A 19,977-nucleotide genomic window follows, 5' to 3' on the forward strand; every position below is an offset into this window, starting at 1 on the left:
CCAATAACTTTCCCTTGGATTCCCACATTAGATGCTCATTTCTCCCCATGGGTAGCAGCAGCCTCCACCGGTCTTGCAGTAAGCATCCCATGCATCCTTTCTCCTTCACTCACGCTCTTCCTTCCCAAAATTCAGATGCAGCTTTGTCTTGGCATGAGTTTACGAACAGAACTCGGATGGGTTTGTTTGCTCCATGCCTGAACCCACAGACAATTACAATCATGGCTGACTGCCTAGCTTTGTTAATTAGCTGCCAGCAATGGCTCATTTTTCCCTCTGTGGTTTCCTCCTGAATTAGTAGGGCACTGCTCATTAGCTCTACCCTGCTTTGGGATGCTACAGTTGAACATGATGGCAGCCAGAAATGCCAGCTGAGGGTATGAGCTTGATTTGTTTGGACAATTAAAAAAATATTAGTTACATTTAGGTAATAAAGCCAAATATTAGCAAAGCTATTTTGTACGAGTGCAATCTGCCTGCCCTGTGCCACTACTAAAGCTTCTCGTTTCTGGGTTTGCTGGCAACAAAGATTAAAATGTCCACTATAGTTCATTGATGGCTTGGTATCTGCTAACAGGCTTGTTTTCATTTAGCTGACCTGCATCTGGAGTTTGGGTTCAATTCAACCAGGAACTGCACTTCCAGCCTCTCAACACTGATTTAAGTACTTTAAATAACAGAAGTAGCAACCGGGGTGGTAAAATAATGTTTTATTCCATGAATGAACAAACACTACCATGCCACATCCTAAAGTTCTTTCTACAAAAGATCGTGGACGGAGCAGATTGTTAACATTTCTCAGGTCAAGTTCATTTTGAGGCCGCTGAGCCTGTTCAGTGTAGCAAAATCTGGACACGCAGCATTCTTATTGTCTATTTGGCATTCTGCCGGATAAAGCAGGTTTATACCGCAGTTCTTGTTCACACAATGTCGATGCACTGTAAATTAAAGAGGATAATCAAACCAAACTAAGTAACTTCTGTGGTTTATCAGTATATATATATATTTTTATATATATTTTTTTTATGATGGTCAAAGTACAACCAACATTCAAAGCTTAAAATAATGGCAACTAAAAAGACAAGCTGCAGAACACCAATGGAAACATCATCATTGCTGTCAGGATGTGAGCTTACCCACAGTACTATGTAAAAAGTAGAAACCGGCATTGACATTCAAGCTGTCAAAACAAGAAAAGAAATTACATTAATCGTTATATTTCCAAGCTAGTTCTTCTAAAGAGTCCTGATCAGCAAAGAAGAGTTATCGCATGCATGCTGAACACAAGACTAATATTGGGTCGGGGACCTGACAAATAACTGACTTACACTCCTTTATATACAACAAAATGAAATATACAGTATTAATACTGGCTGTACATTTGGTCAGAGTATTTTACAAGGAGAGACACTAGCCAAAATTCTTATCAGGTGGGAAAATGGCAATGGATAAGCGTTGATTTTCTTTCTGAGAGTTACAACATTTTCACAAGAAGTTTTAAAAGTTGCTTTGCACCGCAATGTAGAAATGGTATTTTAAAGGAAAAGATGTTCCTAATTTTTTTTTTTTTAAATCTAGTATGCCTGGCAAAGCTCATGTGAGCAGAAGAGAGAACCAAATGCTAATCATCGACCTGGAATAAAACTAAGCCACAGACAGCATGTGCAATAAAACTGAGCATACTGGTTCTGTTTAAATGGCCCTATGAAATGATCTGCAAAGTATCTGCCACAAATCCCTGCTGCCAAAACCTAACCTAGCCTTCTCCCAACAGGCTGCCAACCAGAAATAAAAGACAAAACAAAAGAAGTTATGACCATCACATATTTTTGTTCAGTACTGTAAACGTGTCTCAATGTTAAGCTGATTCAGGCTGTTTATGTGTGTATTTTTCAAGGCTGCCAAAGAAAATGCTCGATCTTGTGAGTAAGGGTTATGCCAGGAACACAAGACTGAGGGTTCCCTTGTTGAGTGTAACAGATTTTCTAATGGCTGGTTACCCTGACCCTCATTGCTTCTCCAGACCTCTAAGGTCTAAAGAGGATTGGTTAATTCCTCATATAGTTTTTTCTCATCCAGAACAAGCTGAGAAGCTAATAAGGTAAGCGTGAGACCAAATGAAAACAGAAGTAAAAGCTATACAAAATTCAGAAATAATTACAGGAAAGTAAGCATCAATGTAACTATAGTGACACTTCATACAACTGAATTTGTATGTCCTTTAGCAGTGCTAAACCTTCTAATCATGGGAAAGAGCAGGCAAATATGCATGAATCAGTGTCCTTTAAAATAACTGTGCTATAATCTTTTCTGTGTATTAGGTTAGATTTTTTTTGACAAAGTGTGATGCTAACTATAGGAACGTAATACAAATGATGGATGTCAGGGCTGCTGCTTGATTGCTTGAATGCAAAGGGACATCACATCTTCCAGTCCTCAAAGTGGTTTCATGGGGTATTCCGTCAAGTCCAACGTTTTGCCACTTTCACACCAGAAGTCACTTTGTAGCAAAGTAAAAGGAGAGAAAAAGGAAAAAAAATGGAGAAAAGAAAACGAAGATGTTGGTCGTGATGAGTTAATTTCAGACAGCAGTTTCTGCTGAGTTCACCATGCTTAATGTTCTTCCATCTAGGAAGGAGTTGCTGTCAAGTAAAGCAGAGGAGCTGCTTTCAGTTGTCTTTAAATACATGCTAACAACATAACATCTCTTTCTTCAGGAAAATGATCCAGTTGCATATTGTTAGAGGGATCTGCCTTGTGCTTAGCACAGACACAAGGGGTTAATCATCGTCCTCCTCCTCTTTCAGTGGAGCTATTGGGAGTTTGTCCTGAACTTGGAAACATGATGCAAAGAAGTTGACAATGGAGTTGTACAAATGCTGCTCTAACGCTGGATTGCTGAAATAATGGCTTTCATCAGGGTAAATCTGCAAAGAAGCAAGGAAATACACAGTGAAAAGCTTGAAGTGTTGGAACTGAGCACTCAGCCCACTGGTCGCCCTGTGTCTTCCCATGGATGCCACAAGGCCCAGGTTAATTCAGTGCAGTGAGAGCACGCTTGAACCAAAAGGAACGTTTTTTGTAGGTGGGCACTGCATTTAATTTTGTTCTGAACAAGTTCAAGAGAAACAGAAACAAACCACCCAGTAAGAAGTCAGTAACCTCTGCACACGGTGAAGGAAAGCAAGAGTCATCACTGTTGGTCTAGAGTGGGGTACTGAGTGGAAGGCAATGTGCCTGCTTGACTGAATCCTTACAGGTAGGACCTGGGAGTGGTAGCTCCCACTGCTGCTCTGAGTGCCTCTATCCACAGTCTAAATCCTTGATCTCTCCCACTTGCTCCTCAATAAATCCTTAAGGGGCACCTACCCCATGGCTGCCTTCAAGCTCCAAAGCACCAATACTTCTTCACTGGGAATGTGCACCGAACCCTTAGTCCTCTTAGCAGCCATCAAATCCCTTCCAGGCCCATAGCCCCAGTGTCTGTGTTCCTACTGCCTTTGGAATCTGATGGAGCTCGTGAAACTGCAGAAATGCAGCCAGAGGGAGCTGGTATTCAGTAGATGAAATGTTAGTAGGCTTTGAGCACTGCAATAAAACCATCTATACTTCAAGCTGCAGTCCCTGCCATGGTAGCTCTGACTGCTGGCACTCTCCTGGCTGTGGCTCTGTAGGTAGCAGAGAACAGGGACCATCTCTATTGTCTGTGGATGGGCTTCTTTTAGAAGCTGTGGCATCACTGGCACAGATACAGGCAGTTCAGCAAAACAGAGCTGTAACTCAGCAGAAAGAGGGGCTTTTCTGACCAGTGTGTGTCACACAGGGAGGTCAGATCTGAGAAACATTTATCCCCCTAACTTTTCCAGCTGATTTAATTTAGAGCCCTTTGTATCTGTAATTCATCCTGATTTCAGCCTGCTGTTCCCACTGAAAGATAGCAGCCATCAACTCCTTAGAGACACTCCTTGCAAAATCTAATTTACTGTAATTCAATAACTGTCCAACAACTGTCCAAAGCAAAACAGTGATATCAAGTTAGCACATGAACACATGGGAACACATTATAAGCAGATTCTGTTTCTACTGCAAGGCTGTATTTGCAAGTGGCTTTTCGAAGCTTGTTTCGTAACAGCAGTCTGAGTTCAGACTGGGAAATAACTGTTCAAACATGAAAAAAGGAAACACATACTGTACCTGCAAGCTGTAATTAGCCTTTGCCTTAATTAGGTGTGTGATAAGGTCCGCAGTATGCTGAAAATGGATTTTTTCTGTAGAAACAGATTACAATCATTAAAGAGGCAAATTTAATTAAGAAAAATCAAAGCCATCTCAAATACATAACGAACTCAAGTGATGGGCTAACTTACCGTCAGCAGTAGCATGAATGATCAAAAATGTCTGTTCCTTCAGTAATGAGACTCTGTGTTCTAATCTGGTGATCTGTGAAGGTAGAGGTTGCAATAAGATTAAAACTCTTGCAAGAAATTAGCAATTCATATGGGGGGAGCAGAAGCACTTAATTCCATTTGATGCTCCCTCACATGGATAACAAGCAGACACCAGCACAGCATATTCTCTCAGCCACTTGCATCACTCCAGAGGTAAAACAGACTTCCACTGCTCCTTCCACGCTCTGCACTAGCAGCAGGAAGAGGTCAGAGACCCTCATCTATTTTAATACTTTAATGTTCAGCAAAAGCCTCAACTGTAGAACACGTGGAAAAAGTCCAAGGGAATATTCCAAAGTGAATAAAATGCACTGACAAAAAGAAGCCTAACTGCACGTGCTAAAACAGGTTCAGCGAGCTGCAGTAACTTTGGTACGGTTTGAAAGATGGCACTGATGAGCTCAGGTGGACCAAAGGAGGTTCTTAAGTATTTACTGCTGTGAATCTTTAGTCTCCAGCCAACTCCCAGATGCACAAAGGACCTACTAGTTGGAGTGACTGCAAATACTACAGCCTCTGTGGACTTAGCGAGTATTTACTAATTTTGCAAGAGCTGACTCTGATCATCCTGATATCCTTGAACTTAACTCTCATCCTCTCAGCCATGATATCCAAGTTTCTTGACAGTGCATGCATGTACCCTGCACTCTGTTCTCCTTCCTATTACCCCCTGATTGATGCTTCTTCAGTTGCACCTTGCCATGGGACAATACAGGCTTTTTGGGGTCTACACCTGGTCTCTATTGATATGATTTTGATAAACTTCATGGGTGGTTCACAGAATAGGAGCAATTCTTATTCCTTAAGCAATCTGTGGTCCAACTGCATAATGTAGATGTGTATCAGTTAGGAGCCGTGCCTGGAGGAGTGCAATGCCCTGCAGTGAGCTCAAGCTGTTGTCTAGCAGATAATCCCAAACCACAGGATCATAGAATGGTTTGGGTTGGAAAGCACCTTGAAGTCCATGCAGTTTCACCTGCCTGTCATGGGCAGGGACACCTCCCACTAGAGTAGGTTGTCCAAAACCCCATACAACCTGGTCCTTAACACCTTCAGGAATGGGGCACCCAGTTTCTCTGGGTAGCCTATGTCAGTGTCTCACTGCCCTCATTGTGAAGACTTTTTTCCTAACGCTCAATCTAAATCCACCCTCTTTCAGCTTAAAGCAATTATCCCTTATCCTAACGCTACATGCCCTTATAAAGAGTTCCTCCCCAGCTTTTCTGTACGCCCCTTTAGGTACTGAAAGTTGCAACAAAGTCTCCTGAAAGCCTTCTCCTCTCCAGGCTGAACAACCCCAGCTCTCTCAGCCTATCCCCACTGGGGAGGTGCTCCAGCCCTCAGAGCATCCTTGTAGCCTCCTCCTATGGACCTTCTTAACAGAACCATGTCCTTCTTGTACTGAGGGCCCCAGAGCTGTATGCAAGCACAAAACAGGGGAGAATCACTGGTCTCCATTTGGACACAGAGCCACTGACTACAATTCTTTGAGTGCAACCATCCAGCCAATTCCTTATGCACTGGGTCCATCACATCTGTATCTCTCCAATTTAGAGACAAGGATGTAATGCAAAATGATGTCAAATGCTTTGTACAAGTCAGGCAGATTGTGTCAGTTGCTCTTCCCTTTTCCACCAACACTATCACCACATTGCAGAAGGCCAGCAAATTTGTCAGGCACAATTTGCCCTTAGAGAAGTCACGCTGGTTGTTCCCAGTCAACTCTGTTTTTTGTGTGCATTAAAACAGTTTTGAGTAGGATCTGCTCCATGATCTTGCAGGCATAGAGGTGAGACTGACTGGCTTGTAGCTCCCCAAGTCTTTTTTCTCTTTATAAAAATGGGAGTTGTGTTTCCTCTTTTGGCCAGGATCTCCCTGTTCATCCATCCATACCTCCTGGCATTTTTGCCTGACTTCCTTTTGTTGGGATGCTCCTGAGCTCCTGAGGAGGTGATCTTTGAGCATCAACCAGTTTGTTTGGCTCCACTTCCCTTCAGCGCTTTATCCTAGGTCACTCAACCAAGAAGAACCCTGGAGAGGCCCAAGTCTGCTCTTTGATAAGGCCAACTTTTCAACACACAAAGAACAAGTGGCAATTCAAAGTTCTAATTTCTATTAAATTTCTTATTTCAATATTTTTGCTTGCTTTCACTGCTACTGATCTGCCTTTAAATTCCTAAAAGAACAAAAAGAATTTAACATGAACTAGAGATCGTCCATGCAAAATCTGAGAGACAATGAACTCAGAATCTAGATAACCACGAAAAAGCTTCCACTGCAAGGCTCAGGGAGCTATCTGCCTCACGAAAATGGGCCAAAATTTACGTCTTAGAGGGTAACAAAGTGATAAGATCATTGGGATGAACTTGGATGGAGGTTGTGACTATATGGCTACATCTGAGTTTCTAAGCCTCAGTTCTTTCAATAGGTTAAATTGAAATATCTATATTTACCCAATGTAGAGAGGTGGACATGAAGACTAATCAATAAAAAAAAAAGAGTAACCATTATTACTTATGAAGATGACAAGGCTGTAAGTAGACTTAATGATACCTTCCTGCCTCTTAAGTACAGAGAGCTTTATTGGTCAGTCTGTTGCGTGTTCTTGTTCCTTTCCCAGGAGAGAACACAAGGAGGAAGAGTTAAAACCCCTTTCACATTTTATGAGATGCAGTGTCCATGCACTTACCTCATACACTCTGTTATCAATCCCATACAAACCCAAGTATCTTTCAGAAAATGCTGAAGCTTGAAAAGAAATAAAGAAAGCATTCAGTCATATTTGAGTACATTGGCACTTCTAAGCCAAATACTACAGATGCTAAAAAAGTGCTTATTTTCTACTAAAGCTTTAATAGATTGTATTTCTAAAAGTTTTAGAAAATACAATCAGGATATGGACTATACCACAGGCTTTCATCATCACTATGTCTATCAGTAGCAGAAGAACTATTTTTTATTTACTTACTGCAACTGAGATACAAGAGGAGGAGTGTCACGTTTGTCCCTTTCATAAGCAGCTGACTCCATCACCTACAAGCTCCTGTTGCTCTCAGGGATAACTGCAGTGTTTAATACCCCTGGCTTTCTGATTTCACTTAGTGCAAAGGGAAGTGGTGACCCTGAGAGGAAGTACCACTGTGTGCATGGGGTATCATCAGGAGGGAACCAGGGGGATCACCACCACAGGATGGGCACTGCATTGCAGCTCCCATGGAGGGATGTATCAGGCAAGAAGGAATAATGTTCAATACAGGTTGGTGGTAGAGGTTGGATGGTAAAAGTAGTTTATAGTCTTTACAGTTAGCTGAGAAAACTATCAGGATCTTGGGAAAGAAAGAGAAGAACACTGCGTAAGGGTAGGATAGACACATCATCTGCAGTCAGAGAGGCAGCCTGTGGGCTCCAGGATAATGTTTACCATATAGTTTGAAGTCTGTCAGTGGGGAAAGAGCAGCTCCACATGCAAACACCTGGTTTTCTTCACCAGCTGGAAGCATGTAAGTGCTCAGGTAGCCACCATAGTCCTAGAACACAAACAGGAGAGGGACATCAGCAGTCATGCAGTGATATATTGATGCTTTTGGGTATAGAACAGGGCACTTGAGACCTTGCAGGAGCTTCTTGGCAGTTACAGAGCCCTCAGCACCTGATCCTGGAGAAGGAGGGAACAAGGGACCACAGCCATGGCTGAGGAGGAGCTCTGTACTTGCTGCACTCTCCTGAATCAGAAGGGTTGTGTGCCCCAGAGCCTGCCCCTTCTTAACCTACTACACGGCTGTAGGTCTGCTCTCCAAAATATCACCTCAGCACCTCCTTTTTTAAAATGGACATCATAATTTTGGTGTCTGCTGTCAGTCTGTTAACAATTCCCCACAGAGATGCTGCTGTAAGTGCAGCTCTCACCGCTCACTCTAAGCCCGTATCTCCCACAACAAACAGTTTCTACTCGCAGTCCCGTGCTCATTTCAAATTGTGTGTACTTTGCAATTGCTGTTTCCCAGCCGGGCACACGCTGGGTTGTGAGTCAGCTCAGAGATCAAAACTGCTGTTGAACATTTGTACAATTCGAGCCAGGTCTGCCCACACACCCACAGGCCTTAAGGGATGCAAGGAAAATGAAAGTTTGCAAGGGAAAAAGTAACTAATGTTGGCAGCATTTTTCTGGCAAGTTGTCACTTTCTGCACCCAGAAGTTAATTTACACACATTGACAAATGTACTGATAAAACAAAAGCTTTCATCATCAGCATCTCTGAGCAAGAAGCAGCCTATGTCAAAAATAAATAATAACAAAAACCATAATCATTTAGCTCAGCTGCTTAACCTCATCAGCCAACCACAGCAGTGCAGAGGAATAAGAGCAAAAAGTTACCTTTCCAAACACACCAACTCGCATTTTATCGATGTAATGCTCTTTCAGCATTGTCCTAGAATATGAGGGGAGAAACTATGAATTAAAAACACTTTTCCCTTCGACACTGCAGAGCCCTGCCTCTGAAAGGCATAATAAAGCTGTTTCTATTGCACTACGCTGGTGGTGTTTTTAGTGTGATTGTGCTCAGAGTAAATCTAACAATATGACAGGACTTGATATTTAGGATTTTACACTTAAAAAAAGTCTGTAAAAAAGTGTGAAGTTTTAAAGAGGTACATTTTCTCCCACTGCGCGTCCAGCGAAAAATTAATCTAGGAGCTGATATTCCAGCTTGTTTGCAGCTGTATGATTGTACAGAGCTAAAAATAAACAGGCTTTGAACATGTGACACAGATAAGTGTGCTCTAATTTAGCTCTTTAAGTTCGTTCTCCTCCATCTGCACAGGCTGGCACGAGCTCCCTCTCTCACATGCCATTGCTTGATCACAGCCACGGGATTACACTGTCCTTCCTTCCTGCTCTACCCTACATACCGCCGAAGGAAGCAGGACTAATACCAGCCTTGGAGTAATTATTAGTAATTAATTAAGTTCACAGAATCATAGAATGGCTTGGGTTGGAGGCATCTTAAAGACCATGCAGCTCCAAGCCCCTGCCTTGAGAAGAGGCACTCTCACCATATCAGGCTGCCCAAAGTCCCATCCAACCTGGTGTGGAGCATCTCCAGGGATGGGACATCCACAACCTCTTTGGGCAGCCTGTGCCACTGCCTCCCCGCCCTCTGAGTAAAGAATTTCCTCCTAACATCTAATCTAAACCTCCCCTCTTTTAGTTTAAGTTCTTCAAGACGTTCTTCAAGAACAGTGTGATTCACCGGACAGCTTCCAGCTGGTCCTTCTCTTCCAAAAGGCCCAGCCTCCTCTTAACCTCGTGCAATAGTTTAGTGCCTTGGAAGCCGCTCCCACGGCCGTCGAACTTCAGCACGATGGCGTTGTGCAAGCTGACCATCACGCTCTCCCACGTCACCTCAAACCTCTCTGTTACGATCTGGTTGCCCGGCGTCCCATCCCTGAAACACAAACAGGCATCAGGAAAAGGAGCAGTGCTTCAAGAAACAAAGGCAACATCACTAAATGGGAGCCCAAAGCTCTTCCCAGGGCCATGGGCTTGCTGTGGGAATGGGATGTGATGCAGAAGTCAGTGGAGTTTTCCTCACTAACACCTGGATCTACTTCTCTACCATATCTGGCTCCAATCTGTCTCCGTTTCTCTACCACTCCCAAAGACAGGGTATTTCTGGTGGAGGATTTGCTGTAAGGAGCCTGGCTTAGCATGCTGCTAAGACACACTGGTTGAAACCTGCAGCTATTCATCCTCTCTTGCTTCAGTGGCAAGTGTTCAAGTTTCATCTACCACCCCAGTTCACCCAAAGCAGATACCCCTCTCCCATCAGCTTCTTGGGTGGCTGCAGGTGGAGCTGTCAGTCATGTCTGTCACCTCCCACTGAGGCAAGTGAAGAAGGTAAGAACACTTCTAGAAGTGGTAAAACCAAGAGCACAGAAACGCCCAGGTTGACCCAAGGAAAGTGGAATACATGGGCAAGACTCCCTTCACAACCTTCTGCTCAGAGTCTGCACAAGGGCACTGCCTCAAGAAATACTGAGCCACTTCTGGAAGACAGCCCAGAAAAAACAAGAGGTGATGGTAATGAGAAATAATATTTTAGGTTGGCATTACTGTAGACCTGTAGGCACTTCCCCCAATTCTTGTCTTTTCTGGGGGGTTCTTGGGAACATCAGTCAACTCACTGCACGTTTTTAACATGCATGTGACTCCTATTCATTTGCATTTATTCAGGCAAGACCCAGGCACATTCAGCTTCAGAGACAGCCTAATCAAGTGCTGTTAGCTTGATGAGCACCAATCTTCCTCAAGCACTTGTCTAATGAAGTACATTTTCTCTGCAGTATTTCTGTGATGTAGTGGCATGCTTATTGCAGTGTTTTCGTCCTTCATGGAAGGAAGTGCTGCATGGTGTTCAGGCACACAGCTACCTCTCTCACTCTTACATGGGGCTTCTCTGCTGCAGGGCATCCCCTGGCAGGGAGCAAGTGATGCAGCAGGCCAGGAAGGTGTCTCCAAGGTCAGTCAATTCCCTCCCCAGGATTCTTCCAAATTTCCAGAAAAAACACAGCTCTGCATATTATTACTACTAAATGTTGCATAAAGAGATACCCATCTGCTATGCTCTCCAGGAAGAAATTCTACCTGCCTAATATAAATACAAAAATTGTACAGATCTTCCAAAGGCACTAAGAAGGAAAGCAGGATGCTCCCCTTCCTCCAGTGTCTCAGCAGACATAGTTCCTGCTTTGGATGGAAACAAGTCTCTCCTTTGCCTGAGGTTTGCTGAAATACAAACCATGCAAACCCGTGGAGAGCTGAGATCCCTGATGCTGGATCTCCTGCTTGCCTAGGTCAGCCACTCTCAGCCCTTCTCAAAGAAGCACTCAGCACACTCTGCTCAGTGGCACAGAGTTAGGGCCCTATTTCTCACTGAACCAGGTGTGCACCTTAATGCCAGGATAGAAAGACTATGTCCATCTTTTCTTTCTCCCAGTGTTTCTGCTCCCCAAATAACTGAATTGGGAGTTTATTTGCAACAACTGCAAAAAACCCTACAACACATGTAGGACTCGACTAGGGAATCCTCCTGGGAAGTGAAATCCTTGGCCCAAACATATGAGAGAAGAAACCCGTGTCCAACCTTGCCCAACTCTCATGTGAGGCATTTGGAAGGGAAATTGTGCCATATCTTGAAAGATGAAACTTCCACACTGCCATAATAATGTGAAGAGAAACAAAAGAAGAGTGAAAACTTACACCACTAAAAGCAAGGGATAGTGCGCCATGTCTGAAAATGTTGCTGGCTTTAGGATCTGCATTGGTAATTCTAGGCAAGAAAACAACAAATGACAGCGTGTCTTTAGTGTAGGAAAACCAACATAATGATAGTACATATTTCTGGTGTTTTGGCTACTTATGAACAGGAACAACACAGCATTTCATCAGACATGCTGGTAAATAACACCTTAGGAACACAGCTGCTGTCAATGAAAAGACCATATTATAGTAGCTGAGGTGACAAGAAATGTAAATTGAGAGAAGAGAGTGTGTTGTTCAGTCATGCATCCCTTTTACAGCATTCAATTAACATCTGGCAATAGCTATAATTTTCCTTCTCGGCAGCTGTATGAGTGACACAGCCAGAAATCAATACTTCAGGGCAGCAGAGGAGGGAGGAAAGAGACAAGGAGGATGATAATTTAAGACCCAATTAAGTGTGGTGTGTTGGGGGGGGAGAATGGGATCTTTTCTGCTGTAGTGGTGTGAAGACTGGTAGAGAAACATCTGCTTTAATCCTGATTTTCAGGGGCCCTAAATGGTACTCTAAAACAGCAGGTAACTGTGCTGAAGGCTGCACGGTATGGCTGGTTCCAAATCAACAAAAGTGGAAAATGTCCAAGGTCCCCAGGCATGGGGACTCTCACCACAGCTCCTTTAACTACTTTCGATGGCCTAGTATTGACAGCTGAATGCTCCCATCTGAATGCCATCTACATCAACGAGAGCACATTTATATTTAAAATGTTAACTACAATCCAGATTAGCAAAGGCCCGGCAATTAAATCGGTATTAGGAGCATTTTCAATAGATTAATACACACATTAGCTGCGCGGTTTAAGTAGATGGCTTTGCAATCATTGTCTGACACTCCACCTAATTAGTTATTCCATCTGAATGCTAATGGACTGCAAATTGGATCAATGGCCCAGGGACAGCCCAAAAGGCCATCACTTGACTTTAAATATAAACAAGCACCACTTGCAGGGTTCCCAGGGCTGTTCAGCCCAAGGCCACGGAGACACAGGGAGGACATGGAAACAGCCCACTTGTATTTATTACATGTATTTGGTTAAATGGGCAGAGTCCAGTGTCAGTGATACCTGCTGGTAAGACACTGAGCATCAGCCTGAGTTATTCACCATCAGCTGACACTACCACAAGTGAGCTGGCTGATGGAGGGGATAGGTATCATCTTTTTGACTGTCTCCTTCTGCTGCATGTGAGGCTTACAAATGTTATGTTATGCACTCCTAACACTGGCAAGCAGAACATTTTGGAGCCACTATTATCCTTTTCAAATGCCTTTCAGCCTTTGCTTCACACTTTTTTTTTATTTTTTTTTTAACACCTGCTAATGATTGAAATCAGTAACCTGCCATCAGTCACACCTCCCCGCCTTCATTTCATATGCCCTGAGAGGTGTGCTGCTTTTTGGCTCGGGAAATGCCAAAATCCAAACGCGTCATTTGAATCCAGGATCTGTGTTTGTTTTTAGAGTTACTGCCACACACACAAACTAGGGCTCTGGCGTGCAACATCACAACGCTGAATATGCGGATTTTCCATGTATTCCATCTGCTTACAACCAGAGCAGATGCTTATTAGGTTGGTCCAGGTGCAGCTCTAGAGGCAGGCAGAGAATGCCTACACTTTACCTATTTGCCACTAGGTTTTCTTTCCTTCTGTCCAGATATAGATTCACGGGGAAAACAATTACACAAATGGTGCAAACAACGTGCCAGGCACTGACATAAACTGCTCCGTTTTTTTCTTTTCTTTACTCCAGATGAAATCTCTTTGCTTTTGTTGAAAAGCTTTCTTTTTTTTTTTCTTTTTTTTTTTTTTTTTCCAGCCCTGTCAAATGATATGGCTTTCTCAAAAGACTCCTGAATGACTCCAAGGGGCAGTCAGGTTCATTCACTGTGGTTCAATATCATACAAATGAAAGGCAGTCCCAGCTGTAGCCAGCAAGCACATACACTATCCCACTTCACACCCATCTCAGATAATAAACCACTTGAGCTATGGCAAATGCCCTGAACAATGGGAGCACCACACTGTGTCAATTCTCAGAGAGGATTTTCATCTGCAAAGAAAACTGTCAAAGGAGAAAAGAAAAACTCAACACCACCCAATCCAATCATTTTGCTTTTCTTTAGCTGCATTCTCATCCAATCCTGTCTCAGTAATAACTTCCTTGTGAAGCACATCCTAAGAGAGTGCTTTGCTAACTGTGAGAGTAAATCGAGAGCCAGAGTCATTTTTCCTCCTGCCAGTCTAGGCAAGATGACTGTATCATTCTGCAGCAATAGTAGTTAAAAAGAAAAATAAGATAGAGGAAAAGTGCTACTTACTGTAATCATCTATCTTGATTTCCATGTATTCTACTTTAGGCATTTGCCTGTCATTTACAGCCAGTTGCACATTTTCATTTACCTCCAGCTCAAAAATTTCTGAAAGAAGAAGGATTAAGATCACAAAAACTTCCAATATTGCTTGTGAAAATGCAGATTAACATTTTATAGCCACCTTAATATCTGTAACACAGCTTTCCTTATGGGAGTGTGACCATCTGTGTTGAGACCTGGCTATGAGCCCCAGTCAGATGTCTACACGAAAATCTAAGGGTCAGATGAAGAGGCTCTCAAGTCTGTGGCCAAGCTACGTATAACAAAACAGAGAAAGGGAGGAGACTTAAGAGTGCTTCAGGACAAGGTTGTGGTGCTACTCACGAGGAAGTCAACTGAAAGGAAAACCATGGGGAGAGAGACCACAGAAACATCAGGTCTAGGAGCAGTACCGGTTTGCAAACTTTTTTAGAGTTTGTTACTCTGCCTTTCAGTCCCACTGATGTTGGTGAGGCTGCTTGTACAGATAACAACGAACCACAAAGTCTACTTTCCTCTAAGATAAAAAGCTTCTTTGGAATGTCCCTCTATCTTAAAAGCAATCACTTGCATCCTCTAACAGAGAAAGAGGAAGAAAAAATTTACAACAGTTTCAGCGATTGTTTATTTTTCTTGTTTCTCTTATTCAAGAATTGTCTGGGATGGGAATAGAGGATTCCTTCCTTCTTCCTTTAAGTCTCATAAAGGAATTAACCTTTATAGCTCACATCCTGGCCCTTGAGGACCTCTTATAAAAAGTGACTACCTCTAGCAACAGAAAGAACAAGTCCTCCTCAGTTGGTAAGGAAAGGGCCCATCCTGAGGGAATATTTCCATGTGTGATGATGAGGCTCCTGAGCCCCACGGGGAGGGATTCCAAGATGGTGAGATCCTGGCTTTGGATTTCAGTCATGGGAACATGCTGCAGTGCTTGGCCCCTTGGTCTCGGGCCGGGATTGGACTGGGGGACCCAGAGCATCACTTCTGCACTGTGGGCGCAGAGAAGGCTTTGCACCAAATTATGAGTTTAGCTGATTGTACCTTCCCTTTAGAGACACACCAATAAACAGATGTGTAAGCCTAACTCCTCCAGTAATACTTAGCTGATGATCATGCTGTCATGGCCCACCTCTGCTGAAAAGGAAAAACATGCCTTCCCACATCTTTCAGCAAGACCCTATTGGTTCCCAGACTATTTACCCTGCTTCTGAAAAGCCTGTCTCATCCCTATTGAAATCACATTCCCTACAAAACTGCCAAAGCAACAGCCTATTACATTTAGTTAAATATTAAGATTCTCATTTAATTACGGCACACACAAGTAGCTTTATCAGCAGAAAGGGGCCTGCCACGTAGGGGAATTTAGTCAAGCCATTTTATTTGTTCACATAATTGCATCTTTAGAAAGCCAAGACGACTATGGAGGAAATAAAAAGATTGGCATATCTCCTAAAGGACTTTCTTTTCTGCTTTAGGACCACAGGGAGATTGAGTCTACAGAGTACAAATGGTCATTGCTTAATTAAATGTAAGCACACTATAATATTCGGAGCGACGCACTATTATCAGATTATTGCAGAATACAGAGGCAAACTCCCTCTATAGAGTAATGCGCTCATATTAAATGAGCAAATTCAGTAATGTGTGCAACTGTCAGTTGCTCTTTTTTCAGAAGAAGAAGAATGAGGGAAAAAGGGAAGCAAGGGAAATGCTAATCATATGCAGAAAATCATGAATTTCAGCAGGTGCTGTGTTCAGTGCACAACTAGATCAAGCTTTCTATGTAATATGCACTACTGAGTACCATCAGAATCAAACTAATTTCAGTATGTCTTGTGTTCCTTTTTCAAGACCTTCATTTCCTTTATTTGTTTTTTCATTTTATATAGCATTTATCGTTTTAATCTCCCAAAAGTAATTTGTAAAACTATTCAGGAGCCTGCAACACAGTTCATGAGAGCACAGTCCTGTATGCACTATTAGAGTCAGCCCTCTCCACGTCTACTGTAAAATGAAAGCATTGTTTTTAAGGAGAAAAACCACAAAGATAAAAATGGATGGAGAGCAGGAAGACATGGCAGCAGAAGGGACTGGATATTCTGAACTTGCACAGATGAGATCTGTGAATCCAGGTTCAGGCACCCAGGTAAGCTGCTACTCTGCCTTTCAGTCCCACTGATGTTGGTGAGGCTGCTTGTACAGATAACAACAAATCACAAAGTCTACCTTCCTCTAAGATAAAAAGCTTCTTTGGAATGTCCCTCTATCTTAAAAGCAATCACTTGCATCCTCTAACAGAGAAAGAGGAAGAAAAAAATGAACAACAGTCAAACAATTTTGCATAAATGACTTCTAAACAGCTCACAAGGCTTGAAGGTTGCCTCAATGGTAGCGTGTCAGCCATCAGCAAGGAGCCTGCCTAGCTGCAAGACAGAGCTCTAAAATCCCACTGCTACTACCCTGTGCAAAGACTGAGATACGAGCAGCCACTGGCGCAGAGAGATTAAAATGTTTGCAGTTTGCTATTTGCTGCCTGTTGTGACTCCGAAAAAAAAAGCAATTCTTGTATCTTTGTCAACCAGGACAATTGCACATGCCAACTTTTGCTATTTATGGCAGAAGCATTTTCACAAGGGATAACACCTGTTAAAAATAAAATAATAATCCCTCTGCATTTGGCTGTGCCTGGGCGACTTTGGGTATAGAGGCACTCCAGGCTTTTACCTGGAAATTTCAGACCAGAGAGGAAACAGAGACATGAAGAAACGCTAGACCAATGCTAGTCATGTAAGCATTTGGCAGCAGACAGTCCAGTGGAGCAGCATATTGCTTTAACCTAACTTCTTCCAGAACGCTGCTAAGTTTTGTGCATGTATTTTTTTCTGCAAAGGAACATCTGAATTTGAACAGGTTAATTGAAAATAATGGCAGGATAAATTAGAGTTAAGTGTACATACATCTCCTTAATTACCTCTGATGCTTCTGGCACTGCATGGAACACTATTGAGCATTTCTATTTTAACTGCAAAGATTACAGTGTGTCACAAATCTGGTTTTAAATGTGATTAAAAAAAAAAAAATCAATCAGAATTTAGGGTTGCACTCTGTACTTGCTGTTCACAAGTACAACTTTTCTAGGTGGGATCAGGGCTCGAAATGCGTGTTGCCAACAGGAACTGAGAAAACGAGCCATAAAATCACATATGACTCAGGGTAGATCTTATGTTTTCTTTCCTACACATCCTAGTGTCATAGGAATCCATCCTCTGACACTTCCCACCTTCAATGGGGAACAAAGCAGCACAGTTTTTCACAAAAAACATTTGATTGGGGGGGAAACACTCTGTTTTGCTCTGTTCCTTTGAAGACACAGCAACAGGGAGTTGTTCTAAATGTGGCTAAGCTAAACTGATGGCTAATAAACTGCTACCAGCCCCACACAGAGCTACAGGAATAAAGCAGGTGCTTATTATTTGTATTACAGCAATGTCTGAAGGTCCTAATAGCAGGTTAAAGCTGGGCTAAATGCTACATTAAAGTGGTAGGAAAGGGTCTCTCATCAAAACAACAGGAGCAGATAAATGTTGGTTTCAGGTAAGACTGACTCATCTCCTGCTGTGAGGCTCATGGAGGCTCACAAGAAACAGAAGGGAAGACATCTGGGTGTCCCTGCCATGCTGACTTGGGGTAAAAAAAAAATGGACAAAAAGAAGGGAGAAAAAGCAGGTCCAGAGGAGGGCCACTAAAATGATCACAGGGATGGAGCACCTCTCCTGTGAAGAAAGATTGAGGGAACTGGGCTTGTTTAGCTTGGAGAAGAGAAGGCTCCAGGGAGATCTCATTGTGGCCTTCCAGTACTTGAAGGGAGCATATAAACAGGAGGGGGAATGGCTGTTTATGAGGGTGGATAGTGATAGGACAAGGGGGAATGGTCTTAAACTGAGACAGGGGAGGTTTAGGTTAGATATTAGGAGGAAGTTTTTCACACAGAGGGTGGTGAGGCACTGGCACAGGCTGCCCAAGGAGGCTGTGGATGCCCCATCCCTGCAGGCATTCAAGGCCAGGCTGGATGTGGCTCTGGGCAGCCTGGTCTGCTGGTTGGTGACCCTGCACACAGCAGGGGGTTGGAACTGGATGAGCACTGTTGTCCTTTTCAACCCATTCTACGATTGGCCATTCTACGATTCTGAGATTCCATGTGAAATCTGAACTGTGCATTTTTTGGGAAGGCTAATAACAAATGACATTTGCAAATCATCATCTTCATACCCCCAAGAGCAATATTCCTAGAACAGCACTGTATTCAGAAGGATTTCAAAGACGTATCTACATCCATGGGAACCCAAACAGAGAATTTTAACTGCAGGCTGGAACATGGGAGAGTTGGAACTTAGGGTCTGGCCCCCTGAGAAGATCTGCCTTTAGGCGGTGCCCTCACTCCCTCTTTTCATGAATATACCAAAGAGCAGCTAGACCTTACTGTCCTGCCTGGCTATACTTCACTGCAGAAACGCAAGGCATAAATCCAGTCTTACTCTGTGCATCGGTCGTGCTGTGAACAGTCACCATCGGAACCCGGGGACCTTGAAAAGAAGAAGGAAACAAGGTGGTTAAATAGCTACCCATGCACGCACATACCCATGTGAACCAGGTTTTGAATTCCATGGAGCTGCAGCCTCCCGAGGATTGCTTTCCATGCAAGAGTAATCTACAAAGCAAATCATCCAGGTATTAGAAAGAATCTATGAATAAATGACAGTGTTGTAGACTTGAAGACATGCGAGGTTTCAAAGCTTTTTCCCAATGGACCACTAAATGCATCTTTCCCTAATTTGTAAACATTATAATTAGCACAAACACAATCAAATCACTTGCTTTTTAAATTATTCTAATGACACACAGACATCACAGCACAAAGCATTTATGTTTTATATGCCATAGATAACTGTTGCTGTTCTGTAAACTTTTTTTTTTTTAAAGAATTAAACACCAGATTTACTTCTACACTGGAAAAAAAAAACCCCACATATGCTGTCTGAAAATGCAGCATTTGGGTACTGAAATCAGTGTTATAAAAAAGAGGATTATCATTCCTATGTAATCCACATGAGTGAAGAAAAGAACTCACTGTCACAGGATGTGACAGATTTTAGGATGCTGTAGGATGATGTAGCACAGTGGTCTGGGTTCAGCTTCTAGTTCAGGAAGACACCAAGGGGCTGACTGATAAAAAAATAAGATGGTCACTGGAATCGGGTTCATTTTGTAGCTGCCCAGCTTCTTACCCTCCTTTTTCTTTTCAAGTATCATCTGCCTGCTGCTTTTGGAGACAGGACCAAAAGGAACTTTGGTCTGACCCAGTGCAGCCATTCTTTGGTTATACCATATTTGCTTACAACTTTTCTAATGGGATTGACTGCTCTGGAATGAAGAAGACCCTCAAAGAGCTCAAAGCTAGGTCTTGTCTCTTTTTCTTTTCCTTTCCCATCAAGATGTAGCAAAGCTGTCTGTGTAGGAACAGCAGAAATTGAAGCTGGCTCTAAGAAAACAGTTGGAGAAAATGCTGTTAGAAATGCTGGTTCCTACTTTCTTGGGACGTTGACACTTTTACGTCCTGGGGAACCCTGCAGTTGGACTGGAGTTTTTTTAATAAAAAAAGACAGGCCCTTTTACACTTCAAAATTGAGAGTTTTCAAAATTAAGCCTCTTTGGTATTGATAAAATTTATACTCCTTGGGATTCAGACCTCTTTAAGATGCCTTGAGTCGTTCAGCCTACAAACCATGACTGCTGCTCATGTGCACCAGCCACCTGGGTACTTCTTGCCAACAGAAACCTCTCACAATATGAGAGTGTGT

The 19,977-nt window shown here is 42.9% G+C and overlaps 1 protein-coding gene across 1 annotated transcript in view; it reads right to left on the reverse strand.

Moving 5' to 3' along the window:
- Positions 1-695: 695 nt before the first annotated feature.
- The window catches only part of DPP6 (dipeptidyl peptidase like 6), a 364,672-nt gene continuing 345,390 nt past the window's right edge, over positions 696-19,977 (reverse strand). Inside the window, exons 17-26 of the mRNA XM_042888547.1 lie at positions 18,655-18,702; positions 14,087-14,185; positions 11,709-11,778; positions 9,700-9,894; positions 8,823-8,877; positions 7,870-7,975; positions 7,138-7,196; positions 4,368-4,440; positions 4,195-4,268; positions 696-2,927 (exon numbers count right to left, since the gene is read on the reverse strand). Coding sequence (XP_042744481.1) covers positions 2,781-2,927; positions 4,195-4,268; positions 4,368-4,440; positions 7,138-7,196; positions 7,870-7,975; positions 8,823-8,877; positions 9,700-9,894; positions 11,709-11,778; positions 14,087-14,185; positions 18,655-18,702 — 926 coding nt within the window. The 3' untranslated portion in view covers positions 696-2,780. The remainder of the gene's footprint in view (positions 2,928-4,194; positions 4,269-4,367; positions 4,441-7,137; positions 7,197-7,869; positions 7,976-8,822; positions 8,878-9,699; positions 9,895-11,708; positions 11,779-14,086; positions 14,186-18,654; positions 18,703-19,977) is intronic.

The sequence above is a fragment of the Lagopus leucura genome, unplaced genomic scaffold (genome assembly GCF_019238085.1).
Source record: "Lagopus leucura isolate 7727_CA_CO unplaced genomic scaffold, USGS_WTPT01 Super-Scaffold_100157, whole genome shotgun sequence".
NCBI classification, from domain to species: Eukaryota; Metazoa; Chordata; class Aves; order Galliformes; family Phasianidae; genus Lagopus; species Lagopus leucura.